Genomic DNA, 21,079 nt, shown 5'->3' with positions numbered 1-21,079 from the left:
AAGCGAACGACAGAACAGGGGGCAATGGAAGGAGCCAGGATAAGACCGTTGGTCACGAGGCGCCTTGTCACCTAGAAGATCGTCAGCTAGCCGCGGGTATGACCGGAGTTACCGGGCACTGATTGGTTTCTTTTTCTTCCTCTGTCCATTTACACGAACAGGGGTGGAGACTAATTGGACGATCATGGATCACCTTTTTCAGCCTCACTGATAGCTATTGCGCACGATGCGCATGCTTATGCAGGTAGGTCCCTAATGGGGCAGGAACACGAACAGAGCCAAGGAAAATAAATTGAAAGCGGGAACTGCGGGTTGGAGCATGATAACACAGTCTTCCATTGTCTATACGGTTCGCCTAGCTAAATATGAGGGCCCTGAACTTATTGATAATGAAATGGGATTTTCGAGAAAGCAGCCATTCATTGGCTTCATTACTCAGTATCATCAAACATCCCGCAGAGCAAACTCAGCTGAATGCTTTCTGCAAAAGCGGCAGGCAGCGATAGGAGAAGCATTACTTGTCATTCCTACTTGACCTAACCAATGTTACGTAGGAGTGCAAGTGGCTGGAAGGCCTTGGGCTCTGCGATACATTCATCATCGTCGGTATATTAATACACAGAGAAACAGTCACTTAAGTACTCGGTCACCTACTACATTGACACATAAGCTAGAATACTTCTGAACCTTGGGGCCTGAAACGTCCCTTTCCCCATGCAAAAGCTATCGAGTTCTGTGCTTTTTCTGAGCGACTTCCTAACTCGAGACATCTCATGACGTCTCATATATCATATATCCCTTTCGAGGCGCTAGAACCTGTTCGATAAAATGTTTCATTTTTCCGGTGAACCATGACTCCATATATGCAGGCGCCGTGCAGTGTAACTTGGCGAGCTGAAGCAATTTTTCGGGATCCCACAGCTAGTCTGAAAGGGGATATGAAAGCGAACGGAGGCAGTTCACATCAATGAGGAGGACATTTCAAACTCGTCCAGGGTGCCCTTTCTACTCAGCTTACTGCCCGCGAATTGCATGCGCATATTGTTCTTCTCTTCATTGTCACAACTAACTCCCAACCAGATTATCTTGTCACTATTAAAACTTTCTTGTGCTTGACTGAAGGTGCATCAACAATGGCAGCTAAACAGTTTAAGGAGCTATCTGATCTGATCACCGAAGCCGCTAAGACGGGTATGGCGCGTGAGAGCTTCTTCTCTTTTGGGGACGAGGGTCTCACAGCAAGCGTAGGTGCAACTGGACGGTTGATCCGGATCACGCAGCATTTCCCAGGACAGAAGACAGGAATCTGTGTGGACGATGAGGACATTAGCGAGCCCTTCTGCGTTTTTTGGCGCTTAGATGGCTTTTTAAGACGTTCCCGCAACGAAGAGAAGGGCGGAGTCGGTCCTCACATCAATTCTCTGTATCCGGGAGAAAGGTCTAAACAACACATTGTCAATGATCGATGGCCTACCTTTACCATAGCGATACCTGGCAAGATTTCGGAAAAGCTCCGTGTGTCTTATGTGGCATTCCAAGGCACCATCTATCAGAAATTCGACATCATAGACACAGCCGAAAAAGAATTGGCACAACAGGAAACCAAGGAATTCCCAAGCGGCATTCTGGATGCTCTATCACTGGATTCGGGATTATTGATCAGAAACCTAGACTTCGTGAATTTGGGAAATCACTTCAATGAGGCTTCGTCGCGAACCCGTGACGATTCAAACGCGCGGGTGTACACTACTAGCCTTGGGCAAGCAAAGAACCATGTCAAGCGGGAACACAAAAGTCACGACAAACATTTCGTCCTCCATCTCCAAGTCTTGGATCCGAGTAACTCGCTTGAATTTCACACACTAGACCAGACGGAAACTTGCTACGGTATTCGAAAGAGCAGCAATGATTTCAAGCACGCAATTTCAGAGCTTGTTCTGGCATACACGCTCAGGCAAGGCTCCACGGCTTCCGATCTTGAACGTCTGCCAGATTGGGACAAATTCATCAAAGCTGGCGAGCTTCTTGAAAGTCACCCCACGGTCAGACTGACGGAGAACGACCATCTCAACTTCTTCCTCAGAAGAAACCTGGAGTATATCCTTTCCGTCTGCAGCATTCCGGTGTCTGAAGCAGATTCCGATGGAGTACCGGCTTATGCCCTTACATGCGGTGATATTGAGGGTCATCGGGTGACGACATCAGCGAGCTTGTAAGTTATTTGGGTTTCTGATAGTGTCCTACGTGCTGATGATTCGACAAAGCTATGCTTTTCAATTCTTGCTTCTCGGTCTTGATCACTTCACGACCTTGCATTCAGAGTCTGACAAACTGCCTGCATGCACCTGTGATCGTGATGAGAGGCCTCTACCATCTCCGCCACTGCCTTATGTCTGCATGATGAAGAGGCGTATTGAACACGTATGCAAAGGCCATATGAAATGGGTTTTTCAAAAAGCAGCCAGGTCTAGCAGTCTGTTCTGTCCTAATTATTGGACCAATGGCGATGAAATTGACGGCTGGAAATCGAACATGTGGCTTGCACAACAATCTCTTGTTGACGCCCCTTTCCAATTTATCAAAGCCGGGGACTTTTACGAAAGAATCGACGGGGAGATGCCAGAAGATCATTTGCAAGCGGCGAGGACTGCTTACAAGAGCTGGATTTGTCTTCTCGAGAAGATTGAGAAGTCCGGAAAATACGCATTCCCCTCTTACAAGGCCAGCGAGGATGACAAACCGACCAAAACCTTCTATCTGACAGACCATGCTCTAATTTGGCAAGCAATAAGATCTGCGGAGTCAATCAAGCTTCACTACTCACCCAAGGACGATCCTGAGCTAAATGAGAAGATGGGTAGATATTCGGCTGACAGGTTGCGGGAAAACATCGTCAAGAGATTTACGACTGAGAACTCTCTCTTGAAACAGAGAATGATCGCGGTGAAGCGGAGTCCTACGCAAACCCGTTTTCTCTTCCGCTCCAAAGATGTTGCCCTTTTCCGTGCCATGAAGGAAGGCCTGTTCAAACAAGCTGATATCCAATGGACGAATACCCTTGATAGCCAAAAACATCATGAAGGCAATGACGACACTGACTGGAGTGACCCTCGAAGATTCGCACTAGCTATCACGATGGCCCGGCATGGGAGACTTATCAACTTTCGTACCAGAAAGGAGTTGACTGAGCAAGCCTTATCAATTCTGCTTAGTACCTCATCCTCCAACGGACTCTTCACAGGGGCACTCGATGAACGACAAAGTCCAACCATATACGAGGACGAGAGAGACAGAGACAACTATTGGACAGTGGCCTTCGAAGTTGCGTACATTTTGTGGAAAGACTACTCTCCCCTACTCACCAACGACCTCGATGACGACAAGAAGCATATATCGAAGTCCACAGACAACTGCCTAGAGCATATGTGCCAGTCTATCGAGAGGATCTCGAAACATCTGGGAGATCTGGCTGTTCATCCGACAGAGACAACAGGACCAAGATATCGTTACGGCTACTGGATGAAACACAATCTCCCCTTCAACAACGTGATAGACGACAACGACGTCGTGGAGCTGCAGGACGAGTGGCTGTATAATGAGCCTGATTTCTTCGTCAACACAACGGCCACGACCACAGTCGGTACGGAAAATAGACCAGATGCCGATGCAAACGCAGAGCCTCCGATGCCAGCAAAGGTTATCCTTGCGTACGTTCAACTCAAGATCGACATCGAGGAGCGTAAGCCACTCAAGGAAAAGCGACCTTCGTCGTCTTTCGCAGTTGACGCCTATCTGCAGGGCGAGGAAGATTTGTTCAAGAAAGCTGTTCAGTCCCAAAGGGAGGCTCACAAGGCCAAAAAAAGGTTTTGGGCTTTCATTTCGACAAACGCGGAGGAGAATTCGGGCTGCACAAAGACGTTGGCTCCAAACGAAAAACGTGAACAAGGAGAGATGAAACACTTCTTCCACAGACACAAGACCAGCAGCAACTTCTTCGCCGAGGAACCGATAGCATCGCTGAACATATGGACAACGGAGTTCCAAATGGCCTTCTACTCCGGTGTTAAGGAAGAAGAGTTTTGGCGCGGAAACAAACTTGTAAAGGTAGCAATGGGGTTCCGTTTCGAGGGCGACTTTTTCGACAAATATTGGACCTGCCGTTTTGTGGTGGCAAATCCTCACCTGCCGGCTAGCAAGAATGAAGTGAAAGGTGACTTGATCAAGTTGCTGCAGCAAAACCGCGAAGACGATACTCATTACTTCGGGGAAGTCAAGACCGGTCCTTGGGAACAACGAAGAGTGCTCGAATTGATATTATTCGGACACATCATCAGCGAAATGGCTACGAGCGCGGGCGACATCCTCAAATTGGCCGAAAGCACTGTGCTGAAAGAGAAAACTAGGTTGGAACAAAGGCTTCGAAGGCTCCAAGGCTCTCACATGTCCAAGCAAGAACAAGGCGATCCGACCCCAGATGACGGCGGTTCTATCAACTACAACAGCTTCGTCATCACCAGCAATGAGTTCCGTAAGTTTCAGGAACGTTTGCAGATGATACACGGAGATTTCGCAAAAGCCAGACCCATCAGCGACCATTGGCTCAACCGGGAGAAGGATCGCCAAGCCGAACGGCCCCGCTGGACGTTCAGCGACGAGAGTCGGTACAGGTCAACACTGAACAAGTTACTGGTCGTAAACCGGCGGGCTATCCAAGACCTGGATCGCAACCTCAAGGGAATTTCTATCCTTGCAGAGTCAATTACGAAAGAGCTCGAGTACGTTAGCAGCGGTCTCGAGAGTATCTCGAATGAAGAAAGCCGACAGAACAATAAGGATGTCAAGATTTTCACATACACAACTGCCATATTCTTGCCTCTGGGCTTTGCAACGGGTATGTTCAGTATGAGCGGGACGCCTGATTCGCAAACGGTAGGCAGGATGGTAGGACTGTTTTTTGGAGTAGTCATTCTGGGTCTATTGATGATCCTTATTGTCGCAAAGGTCAACGCCAAATATGGAAAGAGGATCCGGCAAAAGATCCATCAGGCGTGTGTTATGTGGAAATTGGCAATCCTCATTCTTTTTCTTGCAAAGTCTTACGCCAAAGAGCTGATCAGGCGGCGGCGGCAGAAGATCAATGGGGCGTCTCTTCGGCATGAACGTGAAGCAAACGCGGAAGGAGAATCAAACGAGGAAACGAACGCTGACCGCAAGGAAGATGTTGCGGAAAAAGCATCGCGGCGAAGGTTTTGCGGCTTGAAGATACGCAGGAAGCAGCAGGGCGGTGCTTTGGCGAAACGTAAAGAAGAGCACGTGGAAGAAGGGAGGGGTTTATTCGGCGTTCCAAGGGTGGACGAGACGGCAACCTCAGGGAGCGTGCAAAGCTCTAAGGGTTGAGGGCTAATTCAGATTTCGAGGTAAGGAAGCAACATGAAGAAGATTTCAGGATAGTTTGTAAATGCAGAATCACTTTCAGTATGCGAAACCTGATGTTCTATAATCGTTGAATCGCGGCCCTTGCCAGTTTCAGAGTCAAAATACTCCGTATTGGTTTTAAAGGCTCACAATGCGGAGTAGGGCCCGAGATTTGGAACGTTGCGGCTCGGGGCGCCGTCGTGGGGGTTTGGAACAAGTACCTGCCATTTCCAACGGCAACATGCCAAACAGTACACCAATACATCGGGAAGAACACATGGGGAAAGCATCCGATCATTTGCGCGGCATCACCATATTCGAAGGATGATTGAGGACAAGGTAAGAAGAAGCTGAGGCGCGTCTCGTTCGTTCGATCGTTTGCCCCGGAAACCGGATGACTGGGAAAGAAACCACTGGATCCCTTCCAAGGTTCATTTCATTTTCCGTGCTCACGCACTAGAGCTAATGAGCCAAAATCTGACGGGTGAGCTAGCCAGCTACAATTTCTGTGGGTATTTACAAGGGGACGGGAAGCACTTGCCAACTTGCCATCTCATCTTTCTGTCTCCCTACAAACATATCTGCTTCACCTTCTCCTCCACAAGAAACCGCCGAAGCATGCTATCAGCCTCAGCACATCTATCAGAACGTTTGTCATCGACAACAGCAGGTCTAGATCGAGAGATTCGAGACACGGAACATGGCACAGATCACGGATGCAGACACGCCCGCTGGCTCAGCCCCCGGCCATCAGATCCCTGCCGAAGGATTCGCGAAGGCACCTCACAGACTCCTCCCAGCGCCTGCCTGCCCGACGATGGAGATTTCGCTTGGCTCCAATTCAGCGCCATTTTAACCTATTCCCTCTTCTTCCTAGCGTCACATCCAAATTTATGAACTTTTTTTTTCTCACCTCCCAAGCGGTGGTGTGCTGGACTGCTGGTACCTGTTATTTGGCTGCCTGCAGTACCTGAGATGCTTGGCCCCTCTCCCCCCTGCTTGTACCGCCCCAGCCCGTCTGAATCCTTACGGATGCTGCCCTTCTCTTTCCACCCACCACCGTCTCGTGCGATGGGACTTCAGGGACTCCAAGGTTCCAGACATGGGGTTCATCGGTTGCGGTGTCGGATTGGCGCCGTCTGACTGGTTGACGCGGACTGGACGGGATGACCCAGAAGGGGGCGTGTGAGTGCGAGAGTGTGAGCTGGGAAATGGATGAGCACGAAGGATTCTGTGAAAAGCGAGTGCTTCCCTGGTTCCCTGCTGATCGTGTCCCATTTTCCCTCTGTTCTGTCTTTTTGCCTGCCATTCACTACAATTACTTACCAATTGCGACCCCTTCCGTCGTTTGCGAATCGCTTCATCTCAGGTTCCTCGATCTCGCAGTGTAGTAGTACCCACACGCGGTCATCCTTGTCTTGTCTTACACGAGTAGGCAAAGACAGGCTCGAAGTCGAAGTCGAACTCGACCTCTCAGAGCTCATTCATCCGTCGACAGAGAGCATCTAGACACCAGTTCTCACGACCGTTCACCACATATACTCATTTCGAAATGGCGCTCTCAACAAAAACGACGTTCATCGCGTCAACCTTTCCCGAAAACCCGCTCAAAACGGCCGACTTCTCACCACCAGCGTCCTCCTGCTCGGGCATCTACCTCACCAACAACGTCTACGCCATCGATAATGACTCGAAATGCCTACCCAACAAGTTCAACGGCGCCAGCACGGCCTTCTACTCCCCCGGAACCGTCTGCCCGACGGGCTACACCGCGCAACCCCAGTGCTCGCGCAACGGTGGTGTGCGCTCTATCACGACCGTTACATGCTGTCCCTACCGCGGAGACATGACGCTATCGTGTGTCGAGGACGATATGACGCTCGCCAACGTGTGGGAGACACAATTTTGTACGTGGATGGCGGGCCCCGCGACGGTCGTTGATATCACGCGGACGGACAATGGTGTTGTGGCTACGCAGGCTGTTACGATGTCGGACCGTGATGGCGTGAACGCGTGGGGTATCAGGATGGTGTATCAGGCAAGCGATCTCGTGCCCAAGACAACGTCGGGAGCATCAAGCGCGTCGGCAACAGCAACGGGAACGGCGGCGGCGGGAAGTGGTGCGACATCAGGTGCGAGTGCGACTGGGACGGCGGCCGGAGCGGACAACACCAGCGGCAGCGCGACCGGCGCCGCCACATCGGGAGCGAGTTCAGGTGGTTTGCCAACGGGTGGCATCGTCGCTGTAGCAGTCGTCATTCCCGTCGTCGCGATAGCGGCGCTCGTGGGCTTGTTCCTGTGGTGGAGACGGCGGAAGCACCGATATGCGGGCGTGAAGCCCGCTGAGACGCCCACGGCACCTGAGATGGATGGATCGTCGGCCATGGGATCTCAGAGCGCGTACGCGTATCAGAACCAGCAGTACGCGCAGCAACAGCATGATGGGCAATATCCCCAGGCATCGCCACCTGCGTCAGAAATGGTTGGGACAGATATGGCTGGGTATTACAACAACGACAAGGTCCTCATGAACCCCAATGCCCAGCATCAAGGCGCAGGACATACGCAATACAAAGGGTATACCCACCCCCAGCCGCCTGTAGAGTTGGCTAGCGGGGAGGGACCGACGGAGTTGCCTGCTGATAATGATCGGAGGTGACGGTAGTCATGGGCGCGATCAAGATCTCTGCGGCGATGAGATGCTGAGAATTGTGTATAGAGGAGAGTGTAAGTCGTAATGGAGGGAGTTGAGTTGAGATGGATATATCATTGTAGTAGGGCTTCATTTTCATACCAGCGTGCAGGGCGTTTAGATGGCCGATTTTCATGAAGGGACGTCTCCTTGAGGCATGGCAACGTCCAGTTGTGATGCTATGGTTGAGTAAGGTTGATAGAAGATATCCTGAAGTAGAGAAGCATGAGTTGAAGTCTTCATCATGAGGCGTTGCGCTTAGTACCTATAGGTGAGAGGAAGGAAGTCAGTGAGAGAAAGATGAGTGAGTTGAAGCAACTTATGTACCTCGATGTGTGAACTGTGCAGTCAGTTTACACGACGATCGGATAAAAGGTTATGATAGATGATTTTGGGGCATATTTGAGAGGTCAGCAATCCAACCACATGAGGAAGCTTCTATGTATTCGCTTTACCTCCGTGACGGACATTGAATCCATCCGGGCCAAGCGTCGTGCCGCCGATGGCCAGTGAAGAGTCACACCGACCGCCATGATCCCGGGGGCTACAGCAACCGGTGGCCCCGGCTTCCCACCTTAGTGTGAGCTCACCGCCTGCAGTTTTCAGTGGAGGCGGTCGACCTGCGAATGAATTACCCCGCCACCCCGCCATCCAAGAAAGCTGCAAAAAAATTCGACCCGCGCAGCGCAATTCCTGCTTATCAAGCACCCGGAACCCTCGATTGACGATTAATAAAGCAACGTCGTCTTCCTGCTTCTGCGCCCTTGTTGTCTCTGCAATAAATAAGGGATCGATACCCAGCGTTTCTTTCTACGTCATACCCTTTTACCTTTCTTCTCGAAAGAAGAATCACGAGGATTCGGCGCATTACGTCCAAGAGTGCGAAAACCTCAACTCGAAAGATACACGAAAAAGACCCAATTACCAAACACAAGCGAAACAAACAAACAAGATGTCGGCCCCTCACGAAAAGACACCCCAAGACGACGGCCACGAGTCGGAGCCCGAAATGCTCGAGGCCGACGAGGTCGGCGAGGAAGTCAACGTCGACGACGAGGACATGCCCATGGACTCTGACGACGAAAACGAAGAAATCAACCTCCAAAACGACTCGGTCGCCTACTTTGACGCCCACAAGGACTCCGTCTTCGCCATCGCCCAGCACCCCGTCCACCCGACCCTCATCGCCACCGGCGGCTCCGAAGGCGACGCAGACGACGCCCCCGGAAAGGGCTACCTCCTCTCCACCGCCGCCGCCGCCTCCCGCCCCGTCCTGCCCGCCTCCTTCTCCGGCGACGCCGCCCAACCCCAGTCCACCGAGCTCCAGTTCATCTACCCGATCGACGGCCACACGGACAGCATCAACGCCCTGGCCTTCACCCTCCCCAAGGGCGACTTCCTCGTCAGCGGCGGCATGGATGGCAAGCTCCGCGTCCACGCCCTGCGCGTAAATTCCCCCACCGCCGAGGCCGCGAGCGTCCAGATCAAGTTCATCGCCGAGGCGCAGGAGGTCCCCGAGATCAACTGGATCGCCGCCTGCCCGAGCCCCAAATACCCCAACACCATCGCCATCGGCGCCAGCGACAACTCCGTCTGGGTATACACCATCGATATCGCGGCGGGAGGCGGTAACCCCGCGAACTGCCTGCAGCTCGTGCAGACGTACTGGCTTCACCAGGCCCCCGTCACCGCGGGCGCTTGGACACCCGATGGAAACTTCCTTTGCACTGTCTCCGAGGACGCGAGCTTGTACGTGTGGGACGTCTGGGGAGAGGCAGCGGCCGCGGGACTGGTGGAGAGCAACGGCCAGACGACGGTGAGCTTGACGGCCGAGGACCAGCGCTTCGTGGTCGAGGGCGGGTTGTACAGCGTCGCGGTGGATCCCAAGGGCACGTTGGTCGCTGTCGGTGGTGCCGGTGGCGCGATCCGCATTGTGAGTTTGCCTAGGCTGGCGAGTTCTGCACAGGCCGGCAAGGGCGGGAAGAGCAAGAGCGCGTCGGACGTTGTAGGCGGAGGACAGATTCTGGCGGCGCTGCAGACGGCGTCGGATTCGATCGAGGCGCTGAGCTTCACGACGGCGGCGGGCGGGCCGGGACAGATTTCTACGTTGCTTGCTGCTGGGTCCGTTGATGGCAGTGTTACCGTGTTTGACGCTGGCAGGAGGTTTGCCGTCAGGAGGAGTCTTGTCGGTGCGCACGAAGAGTTCAGTGTGGTCAAGGTGGAGTTTGTGAAGAACAGCTGGCTGCTGACGACGTGTGGTATGGATGGTGTTGTGAGGCGGTGGGATCTGAGGGCACAGGATGGCGGTCTTGTCAAGGAGTGGAAGGGACACCGGGGCGATGGAGAGGGTGGTGGTGTGCTTGGCTTCGTGCAGGGTGAGACTGGAGAGAGGGTTGTCACTGCTGGCGATGATGGTGTCGTTCTGGTATTTGAGGCTTGAGGATTTAAACACATCTCTGAGGCCTTGAGAGGCGAGGGAGGATTTGCGTTTGCTTTTTACCATGTTGGAATTTGGGAATGACGATGAGCTTGGGAGGAGGGGCATAGATAAAATAGGGACATCATGCGCCTTTTGCGCTGGTATGGTATGGACTCGTGGACTATTCCACGTCCCCCTCATGAATTGGAGTTTCGCATTACTGATACATTGATGTGGCTGTCCTGATGCAATCCTTTGATGTCTGCTACGTGACTACCTATCTCTGCTTTCTAATGTGTTGTCTGCGATTGACATGTGGTAATTGACAGGGTGAGACATGAAAGCTTCGTTCGTCTCAAATTTTGCCAAGCTTAATCAAGCTGCCCACTTCCATCGCTAGTTGTTTATTGTCATCTCCAACACTCGCTCCAACCTAATCTACGAAGAAGTCACCACTCTCATCTACAAATTTGCACTTGCCGATCACGGAACGGACGGACGACGCTGCCCGTCAGAATTTATGGCCGACAGAACAGCCACCAGTATGATGATCTCACTGAGAAGCGATCAGCTACTTGTCCTCATTCTGATGGTGTTCGGTATCCGGGAATTTCCGCGGGTTTGCCTTGTGCTAGCAGGGTCGTGGTTATCGTGGGACATGATCATTTCTTGTGAGTAACCAGTTACCGGCACCGCTTTTCAATGCATGACGGCGATGTTTGATCGAATGGATGATCCTGATAGTCTTTGTTTAGTGTACCTACGCGATACTTGGTATCTTCCCTTTTCTCAATGAGATCGCAGCACCTCTTCTCAGAAACCTAGTACCGGAATTGAGAACGCTATAATAGATGGTAATGTTTGGCCTTCACGTAGGTATATACCTGAAGAGATGAACGGCAACATATTTACTGATATTCATCGTGGTGTTCAATCATCACATACAGATGAACAGAGTACAATGCGGACCAAATGCATAGTAGACGCAAGCAGGAAACCCTTTGAAAGAATTCATTCTCATTAAGACTACCTCGTTGTAGTCGTCACCAAATGACATCATCTATATGCAGTATGATCATATTTCGGTGACTGATTATCATCCCCTCTCTTCATCTCCATCCTTTAACTTATTCATTCCGCAAAGTTTAGTTGGATGGTCCGCCCTGTCCAGCACCCTCTCCCTTAGGAAGTGAGCCACCGCTGGCGGCAAGACCATCAATGGCGAGACCCTTTTCAGGCTCAGGGAGAGGCGCAGTCTTGTCGGCGCGGTCGACGTGAGGGTCCTGATGGATAAATTGGTCAGTCGTGGGTTACTTTTGGAGGGGGTTGATAATTAGGATTGTCTCATCTCACCTTGATGGCGCCGGCACCGTGGATAACGTCGTGGGTCTCCTCGACCTTGTTGTCGGAGGCTCCAGATCCGTCGCGAGGCATGGTGATTATTGATGGTTGTTGAGGAATTGACTGAAATGGAAATGGCTTGATCTTGGGACAAAACTTGTTGCAGTATGGTTGATAGTAAGTGATATCAGTGCAGATTTTGATGAGGTGCAAAAACAATTTACCAACCATGAAAGGGGGTTGGAAGATCTTATATACAGAAGCATGAGGTCTGAACTCGAGTTGACGTCATGTGAGTTCGCACCTTGGCTTCTGCCTCAAACCTCCTCAAAGAGGGGTGAAGCTCCAGGTCCTTGAGCTCTTTGAGGCTTTGAAGCTTGAGGATTTGAGGCGTAAAACGTCATGATGTGGGGGAATGATGGTACTCCCGGACGGCGCTAAGGTCCCCAAGGTACTAGATCGCAGATCTCCGTCCGATTTGCTTCCCGCTCCCTGCCTGCCTCCAACGTCGGAGTAAAATCTCCGTGTATAGGCCATGTGCAGTGGAGAGGTGGACCTTGCCAACTATGGCACAACTATGTCTGTTTATTCAATGGAATGGAGATATTGTGAGCTTGTGCCGGCGAATGGTCAAAATCATGATTTGGGGTTGTTGTTCAACTAGGCGCCGTTTGGCAGCTACCGATGGTACCTACCTACTTGTCTTAGGTTAGCAAAGCACGATTAGGTATTAGTACATAAGGCACCGAGGGGTCGGCGGTGCATCCCGCTCCCTTTTCGTAATAGCGGCTTTCCCCCAATGTCATCAACTACGACTTCACCTCTCGTCCTCGCCATTTCCTCCGTCGGCCGTGTTCCTCTAGGGCATGAACTCCACGTTCCGAAACTTGATCCAGGCACAGCGAAGGAAGTGTTCAGTTGGAACAAGCTTACTCCTCTCCCTTTTTTGTTCGCTTCTTCGAGCAAATGTTCAGGCGTCCCATACATCGTTGCGCCTAGCAAACAACGATCACCAAGATGGCACGTCTTCGGTCAACATGAATGACATTTCGTCATGATAGACTCTCGATTCTTCTTCTGCAAAGGTGCTCAATCCCCACGAGGCTTGAGAAGGACTGTATATAAAGACTTCCATAGCACAGAGGTATGCCACACCAATATCAGTCTGGACCGACCGACTATTGACCGTGCATAACTGCCCATAGTGCCGGCCTGGGATGGAGTCTCTCATGCGGTGCAACGTTTGTTCCGATTGCCCCTGTGCGGGCCGAAAAGTTTGAGCGAAAACGAAGGCACGGATGCAACGCCGAGACCCCCTTTTTCTTTTCATTCAACATGGCTCCATCCCCAGTCCACGAGTCACGACACTCGAGGAGACCCTCCACCGTGGGCAGATGCCGAGGAACTTGAGGACTGCCGTCCACCAAACGCATTCATCTCATGGACTCGTTCGACAATATCGTGGAGCTCTCCACAAGTACAATTGAGTCTTCACGACGGCGCCGGCGATATCGCTACTTTGGGACATTGACTTGAAATCGTTAAACATGACGCATTTTATTTCTATCCTAAACCCAATCACCATACGAGCTCAAGCTCAGCTGCTGCTAGTAGCAATGAGTTGCGACAGACCCAGGACCTGGGCAGTGGTAATCACATCGGCAGAGGTGTTCCACCCCTCGTTGAACGGAAGACGCTCCTCCTCAAAGACGACCTTCAACCACTCGACCGGCGCAGCAGGCGCGGTGTAGCTCTGTCCAATGGTGCCGAGGATAACGGCCGACTCGCCCAGAGAGACGGTGACCTGGCTGGTCGTCAAGTTGAAGGACGGGTTCGTCGCCTTTGCGGTGGCGATGCGCTTGCTGCGCGCGGAAGCCATGGTCGCGACGCCGACCTTGTTGTCGGAGGCGGCGGCACCGGACTCGAGGTAGCCCTTGGTCTCGGCCCAGACCGTCGTGTTGAAGGTCTTCGCGTCGCCCGTCACAGCGAAGTCGGCGCGGGAGAGACTGCCGTCGTGCTCGATGACGTTGTGCTTGGCGATGTCGTCCAGGTTGAAGGTGCTCGCGTTGCCGGTGGTGGAGGTGGCAAAGGCGGGCGTGCCGAGGGTGCGGACGAGGGACTCGTTGAAGTGCAGGGCGGAGCCGAGGCCGGCGATGAGGTCCTGCATGGAGATGGACTTGCCGTCGCGGGCGAGGTAGCCGTGGTTGGCGAGGGAGTTGAGCATCGGGCAGGGACCGCGGACGGCGCCGCCGGCAACGTCGGGGGCGAGCCAGGGGTGGGCTGCGGGAGCGGCGTCGCGGGGGACGGCGGCACCGGTGACGGACATGGCGCAGGTTGCGGCGAGGACTGCTGAGGCGCGCATCTTGTATGAGTCTTTTGAGAGGATATGGGGTTCTTGAGAAACAAAGAGCGTTGGAAGTTTTGGGATTTTTCGAGCTTCTGGAAAGACAGTGACGGCTCTTACAAGTGTGCCTTTGGTGTTGTGTAAAACGAAGGTGGTCCGGTGAGAGGATGAGCGAGGATACTGCAGGAAGGAGACAAGATCACGAGGAGAGACCGTCGACGAAAGCTGCTTTATACAATTGTTCAAAACCTGGGGGGCTACGATTAAGGAGGGGCCTATAAACAGATACACGACGCATAGGGCTGGGCCATCCGAGTTAAGACTCGGGGATTCTCCTTTAAGTTGCCAACCCCGGGCGGCGGCGCCGTCGACGCGGCGAATCCGACAAAGTCCACGCCTTCCACGGTACGCATCGAATTATGCCCAGGCACCTTTCTCGCTTTCTTTCTCTTCTAGAAGCAGCGGAAGGATAGCCGTGCCTCGGCAGTAAGGTCAAACCCTGGCAAGTAGCCGCCGCAGTGACGGAGCAACTGTGATCTATCATTATAAAACGGGCTGCTTATACGTTCATCCCTTGTTCGGTGAGCCCACTGGGGAGTCTTATTTGAAGTTATACTCCGTTATACCGCGCTTTGCTTACCTTTTCATGACGTGTTATTGGACGGGGAGTTGAGTGAGCCGAGGTGAGCCCCTTTTAAACATTCTAATTGAGTTTGAAAAAGAATGGAAACCCGGGTGAAAAATACGACTTTGACGTGCTTGGCGGGGACGTTTGTGGGCGGCCTTGGGTGGCCGTGTCGGGATGGCCCATGAGATGTAATATGGAGAGCTCCGAGAGAGCAGCAACTTTCAATGCGGGACGAAACTTGGTGCAAGGGGGCGGGAGATGTACGGCTGGGGTTAGGGGCCGCTCAATGTAGTCTTATATACCCTCGGCCATGACTATCTCAACAACCAATAAACGGTCGCCTTGTTGGCTAAGTGGTATAGCGTCTCACTAGTATTAGTGACATGAGAAGATCGGCGGTTCGATTCCGCCACGAGGCAATCACAGCTCGCGAAGCTTCGCTTTTGAACTTTTTGGCTCTTAAAGATGATTAATATGTAGGTATTCAGCCCGAGATGCAAACTCCATATACAATGCCGTTGTCTACATGCGCTCCGTCCCTCCGTCAGCGTAACGAACCTCCATGCTCATTTCATGGCACCACAGCTCCCGCATCCACCCTCCCCTCCACATCCACCACCACAACCGCCTCCACACCCAGCATCCTCCTGGCAAGCAGCAGGGAGATACTCCTCGTCAAACGCCTCCCTCCAAAGCGCCCTCATATCCGTCGACAGCACCGCCAGACTCTCGTCGGGGATCTCGTCATCGTGGTCCACCAGCTTGCCCGTCATCCGCTTCGAGTAGGCCATGTACCGCGCCGGCGCGAGCTGGTGCGTGTGCCAGACGAGGTCAATGTCGAGCGTCGGCACCATGACGGTGCCCGGGTGCGCGGCGATGAGGTGGAAGAATTGCGCGTAGCGGGTTTGCGCCGCGGCCAGCAGGTCTGCGGGGCTTGAGCTGTGGAGCCAGGCGTGGGAGGACATTTTGAGGGAGAAGGAGAATTGGCGGTTGATTGCTGCAGTGAGAGGGTATGTGAAGAGGGTTGTTCCTGTCTGGGAGGTGTGGGTGAAGGTGCCGGTCTGGGAGGCTGGTGGTGAGAGGAGGGAAGGGAGGTCGATTGAGGCGATGAGAGATTCGAGGTTTGACGATCTCGACTGTGAACGGTTAGCATACTTTGCCGATATAGTTGCGCCTTCCTCTTCTACTAGGGGCATAAGAGTTCAGTGCGAGTGTACTATGGAACTTACGATTTCGGACCAGTTAATCCCATCCAGACCCAGACGGCCACCGAGCTCGATGAAGCGTGCGTAGGCCTTCGGGTGCAGCATCAGCGCGTGCCACGCCATGAGCACGTCGACGGGCGGCATCTGCTCCGCCGGCCTCTCGGCGCTAGTAGTCCATTGCTCGAAACGGGCGACGGCGCGGTTGCAGTACAGGTCCCATACGCGCTCGGGTACTTGGTCCGCGTCGGCGGCGAGCAGGTGGACTGCGTCGCGGAGTGTGACGAAGGTCTCGAGGAGTTCGAGATGGGCGACACAGTCTGCAGTTGAGGGGACGGGGTTGGATGTGGCGGTAAGCTGTGTTGTTGCGAGCTTTGATTGTTGCTGGTGCTCGACTGACGGGGCTCTAGAGTCATTGTAAGCATAGGTTATCCCTTCAATTCGACTGAGGGCGAACCAACAGGTTAGAGAGAATGGCCGGCATTTTGGCGATGATTTACAGGATCCGGTCCTTTATTGGTTTGGTGTTATTGAATATGAGGGTATCTTGAGTTCTGGGCGCTTTCTCAACTGACTCGACAGCTCAACTTTGATAGAATGGACGCAAGAGACAAGTAGGATGAATACGAAGCTACAAGTCGACCTTCTTCAGCTCTTCAATTCAAAGGGGATTGTCACGCCTCTTATCAGGACAGCAGAAGCCCATTCGAATGAGCAGGGGTGAGCTTTATCTCGCTGCACCGTCGCACATGACAAGCAACAGCCCTGTGACCGCTGCCACCGAGTCCCAAAACGGCATGGAGGTGAGCAGGTTTCAGGACGCCAGCGCAAGACGGATCGCTGTGCCATCTTGTGCCATCTGACAACGGTAAGATGTGATTGGTGAAGTGGCCATAGGGTCCACGGATAGGCGTAACGGGCGACTCAGGCGGCTGGGCCGGGAACGCGGGGTGGTCCACGGTTGGCGGTGGGGGGAAGCACTGAGAAGATGGGAAACTTGCGCATGTCCACCAGCGAGACGGGGTTGTTTCTCGTCTGTTGCGGTAAAGTCGGTGACCCGGCCCCGCTAACAGAATCCCACCGGGGTACGGCGCTGGATGCGTTCCGACCTGTTGGAGCCTTGGAGAGAGACTGGACGAAGAGAAGAGACGCAGATACTTGGAGATTGTGGGATTCTTAGTCTCGGTCCGGGTTCTGTTAGCGGCGGTTTTAATCCAGGCGGGTGTGGGAGGCTGAGATTTCATTCTGGGAGTTGGGGAAGTGGCTGGATTTCACTTGTGATTCTTCAGCTTCACTCAACATACACGTACACTCACTCTCACTCATCTTACCTCCCGTCATGATTGAGAGGCTGATGCAACCAAGTCACCTCAAGAGACTATCGAACACTACCATCACGCCTACCTATTCCTTTCTCATAGCTCTTACATGAAACCAGTTTTATCCACGAGCCGCCCAGATCCCAATCAGGACAGGCACGACGCGTTGGTTTCACAAGCAAACACTCATCTTCAGCCTCCACTGACAAACTCACCCATGAGAGAGGAGGCCACAGCCTGGCTCGTACACCCTCTCATTCAAACTCACGGAATACCCTCCTCCATCAATCACCTTCACTTGTCTCCATTGAAGTAGCTGTAGAAATCATCGCTGATAAGCTTCTCTAGCGTCGGTTTCTCCCAAATGAGCTAACTTACCTGCCGAGTGGAGGCCGTCAGCTCAAAACTATGTGCCTATAAGCAAGTAGGCTCTGGCTCCCTGCACCTTTTGTGCATATCTCACGGTCCAGAATCTCATTGGGGGCCAAGCTCACTCGTCCTACGCCGTAGGCAAATGAGGGCCGCGATCGCATCACCACCTTGGTCCAACGACCAACGCCAGCCCAATGGTACAGAGCCCACGTTGCTGACAACAGTCTGATTCGATCGCCGGTCAGGCCGGCCGAGACTGGCATATTGAGGCTTGGAAACCGTCGACTTTGTGCTGTTACCTCTGCCTCCGAGGGACCGTGTCTGTGTCCCCCTTCCCACCCCGTCCTGTTTGCTGTTTGTCCGACGAGGGTTCTAGATCTTATGGTTTGGGCCATGCTGTGTCTCTGTCAATCGTCTTTTTACGGGCCCCCAGTCCGAGGTGAACCCAACCCAATTCCTGCATGTCTTCACGTAGATCCAATCAATCTTCCCCGTTGGAGGATGAACGCCTCCTGCTTTCCCAATTCAGCATTTCATCTCGAAACCTGTTGGTACTAACAGGACATGGGGCGTGGTCTGCAACACTTCTCTTTGATTGCTGCTGTGCGGCGTAGAATGAAGCGAAGCCCAACACCCCCAGTTCCCCCGTTCCCTTTCTTCGCCATGTTCCTGCAAATACCCGTCCATACCCCGTCGACCGGCTGGCCGCATTTCTGGCCTTCTTCGTCATATCGTTCTTCGCGTGCCTTTGAGACACTATCATTATGAAAGTCCCGTGGCTTGCGTTGCTTTTCGTAGCTGCTTTGGGGCCTGTCCTTGGTCAGCTGAATGTTAGACAGGTCGCGAGCAGCGCCAGCTCTTCCGAAAGTCTCCTTTCCTCTACTACATCATCCGTGTTCTCCGCTCCGACGTCCGTTCCGGCGCCGACTATCAACAGTAGCGTGTATGACCTTTCGCAGCATTTTTGCCGCATCTGGAGACATGCAAGTGAGTCTAGCCCCCTCTTACTCTACTATCTTATGGTCAAGTCTAACCCGACCGGCTGTAGGTGTCTTAGCCGATGGAAAAGTTTACGTCGATGGCGGCAACACGTACGTGCCGAAGAACAATAACACATTCTATAACACAGAAGCCGGCCAATATGACGCGGGAATGCGTGAGCATACTACCATCAGAGCCCTATGCCTTGCCGTCCTAACACACCCCAGATACTCAACTCCTCGTCCTAGACCTCTCACAAAACTTCACAAACCAGGAAACCAGCCCGTACTCATCCATATTCAAGAGCCCCGATGTCCCCAACGGCCTCATCGAACACGCGCTCTGGTACTCCCAAACCACCCGCAGGATCTATCAGCTCGGAGGGTGGTTTTCCTTCAACAGCCCCAACAACCCATCCTTCATTGCCGACCCGAATATACCCGAGCCGGCCATCTGGGAATTTGACGTCGACGGCGGGCGATGGTCCAAGTCGATCAACTTTGATGTGGCAAATAATGGCGAGATTGTGGACAGGCCTGGCGCTGCTGCCTTTTGCGACGCGCCGACGTTGAATAGGAGTTACATCTTTGAGGGATACGTGCAGAGGAGATCTAGTCCCGCGAACGCTGCGTATACGGCTTCAGCTGACTTTCGGTGTAAGTTGTTTTGATGTCCTACTTCCTCTATCTAAGCAGCGAGAAAGAATCGAGGCCTGACATCTTGCAGTCCTCGAAGGCATGCTCGAGCTTGATACCGCAGAGCGCTCTCAGCCGAAGCTCACCAACATTTCTGTCCCGACATACGTCGGCCCGCGCATGAACGGCGCAATGGTTCACGTGCCCGTTGGCGAAAAGGGGATCATTGTCAATATTGGCGGCCAGACCACGCGAGACCCAACGCCTTTCGGTATTCGCATCGAGGGTGCCAACGCAGGAAACGTCAATGCAAGTTCCCTCCAACCCCTAGGCAGATCCCCTTAATTAACACGCCCCCAAAAGACAAACCTCTCCTTCGTAGACATCTATGATATCGAAACAGGCTTCTGGTTCCGCCAAGAAACCTTTGGCCTCCCCGACATACCAACAGGCCGCTCCGACATCTGCACTGTCCTCGTCCCCGCCGCCGACAAATCCTCCTGGAACATCTACATGATCGCCGGCGTCGAGAACTACGCGACCTACATCACCTCGGAAGAGATCTGGGTCCTCACCCTCCCGACTTTCACCTGGATCCTCGTCCACACCCGCGCCGACGGCATGTACGGCCACACCTGCCACGCCGTCGGCGAGAACCTGCTCATCGTGGGCGGCATGCAGACCAAGAACGACGGGGGGATGCAGAATGTGAATACCTGCGCCGAACACATGCCCGTTGAGATCTTTTCGCTCGCGAGCCAAAATTATACGGGCCGATATGATACCGAAGCTGCGAAGCGTCTTGCGCCCGTGCCGTCGCAGGTTGTCGCTGCCGTGGGCGGGACGTCGTCGGGTGGTGCGAGTCAGAAGGCACCGAGAGCGTGGAGTGATGTCTATTTGCAGTACATCTTTGATCCGTCACTGAGGAGACCGGCGTATACGCCAGAGTATACTCTCGTTGTAGAGCCCAGCAGCACGGTATCGCCGTCTTCATCTGCTTCATCGACTACCCAGCCGGATTCTGGTGGTCCATCAAAGGGTGCTATCGCAGGCGGAGTTGTAGGCGGTGTTGCTGCCATTGCGTTGGTGGGACTCGGTGCATTCCTGTTCCTCCGGCGGAAGAAGAAAAGGAGGGCGCATGAGGCGGCTGGCACAGAGGTGTCGCGACAGAGTGCCATGTCGGAGCTGCCTGGCTATACCCCCTACTCTTCTCCCGAACCGAAGCCTGGCTTCCTCGACTCGCCGACGTCGCCTGGTCACCAACGCGACGTACATGCCCATGCTGCGGAGCTCGAGGTTCCAGCTAGTGCGAGCGAGATGCCGAGTAGTCCGCGGTATGGCGGCTCGTCGGTCGAGATGGGAAGCGATGCCACGGCTAGCCCAAGAGTTGGCGATATTAGCCCGCGGGTTGGTGAAGTGAGCCCGAGGGTCGGCGATGTCAGCCCGAGGGTTCCTGGTGATGTTAGTCCCACGCTTGGGGATGAGGGATCAGGGTATCATGCTGGGCGGCAGGCGGGACATCACCCTGGAAGGTGATGTTTGCTTCGGTAGTGGTCTAGTACTTCGTGCACGATGAAAGTTCGTAGGTTATGGTGGATCTTCTTAACATGGAGGGCTTCGAAAGTCAGGTTGCCATTCAGGAACTAATCAATTCTTCTAAGAAAAGACGTAAATGATATTCCACTAAGCACAGCGATGTCTGTTGCTCCTGAAAACTATTTGCAATTCCAA

The 21,079-nt window shown here is 53.3% G+C and overlaps 7 protein-coding genes across 7 annotated transcripts; 4 read left to right on the top strand and 3 right to left on the bottom strand.

Moving 5' to 3' along the window:
• Positions 1-1,133: 1,133 nt before the first annotated feature.
• CTAM01_08956 (uncharacterized protein) lies at positions 1,134-5,397 on the top strand (the record flags this gene model as incomplete). Its single annotated transcript, XM_060524976.1, has 2 exons — positions 1,134-2,212; positions 2,265-5,397. 2 exons carry the CDS (start codon positions 1,134-1,136, stop codon positions 5,395-5,397), a joined length of 4,212 nt encoding a protein of 1,403 aa, XP_060380416.1.
• A 1,570-nt stretch (positions 5,398-6,967) lies between these two features.
• CTAM01_08955 (uncharacterized protein) lies at positions 6,968-8,074 on the top strand (the record flags this gene model as incomplete). Its single annotated transcript, XM_060524975.1, has 1 exon — positions 6,968-8,074. The coding sequence occupies one exon, from the start codon at positions 6,968-6,970 to the stop codon at positions 8,072-8,074; it is 1,107 nt and encodes a 368-aa protein (XP_060380415.1).
• Positions 8,075-9,059: 985 nt separating this feature from the next.
• Positions 9,060-10,547, top strand: CTAM01_08954 (ribosome biogenesis protein Sqt1; the record flags this gene model as incomplete). Its single annotated transcript, XM_060524974.1, has 1 exon — positions 9,060-10,547. One exon carries the CDS (start codon positions 9,060-9,062, stop codon positions 10,545-10,547), a length of 1,488 nt encoding a protein of 495 aa, XP_060380414.1.
• A 1,124-nt stretch (positions 10,548-11,671) lies between these two features.
• On the bottom strand, positions 11,672-11,960 carry CTAM01_08953 (uncharacterized protein; the record flags this gene model as incomplete). The annotated part of the gene is made up of 2 exons (XM_060524973.1): positions 11,672-11,809; positions 11,880-11,960. The coding sequence occupies 2 exons, from the start codon at positions 11,958-11,960 to the stop codon at positions 11,672-11,674; spliced, it is 219 nt and encodes a 72-aa protein (XP_060380413.1).
• A 1,504-nt stretch (positions 11,961-13,464) lies between these two features.
• CTAM01_08952 (uncharacterized protein) lies at positions 13,465-14,229 on the bottom strand (the record flags this gene model as incomplete). The annotated part of the gene is made up of 1 exon (XM_060524972.1): positions 13,465-14,229. The coding sequence occupies one exon, from the start codon at positions 14,227-14,229 to the stop codon at positions 13,465-13,467; it is 765 nt and encodes a 254-aa protein (XP_060380412.1).
• A 1,176-nt stretch (positions 14,230-15,405) lies between these two features.
• On the bottom strand, positions 15,406-16,525 carry CTAM01_08951 (uncharacterized protein; the record flags this gene model as incomplete). The annotated part of the gene is made up of 3 exons (XM_060524971.1): positions 15,406-15,975; positions 16,069-16,398; positions 16,499-16,525. 3 exons carry the CDS (start codon positions 16,523-16,525, stop codon positions 15,406-15,408), a joined length of 927 nt encoding a protein of 308 aa, XP_060380411.1.
• A 1,971-nt stretch (positions 16,526-18,496) lies between these two features.
• Positions 18,497-20,884, top strand: CTAM01_08950 (uncharacterized protein; the record flags this gene model as incomplete). The annotated part of the gene is made up of 5 exons (XM_060524970.1): positions 18,497-18,719; positions 18,781-18,888; positions 18,941-19,369; positions 19,440-19,651; positions 19,712-20,884. The coding sequence occupies 5 exons, from the start codon at positions 18,497-18,499 to the stop codon at positions 20,882-20,884; spliced, it is 2,145 nt and encodes a 714-aa protein (XP_060380410.1).
• Positions 20,885-21,079: the final 195 nt, after the last annotated feature.

This window comes from Colletotrichum tamarilloi (genome assembly GCF_030869305.1).
Source record: "Colletotrichum tamarilloi strain Tom-12 chromosome Unknown Scaffold_33.1, whole genome shotgun sequence".
In the NCBI taxonomy this organism is placed as follows: domain Eukaryota; kingdom Fungi; phylum Ascomycota; class Sordariomycetes; order Glomerellales; family Glomerellaceae; genus Colletotrichum; species Colletotrichum tamarilloi.
This window is presented reverse-complemented; position numbering and strand designations above follow the sequence as displayed.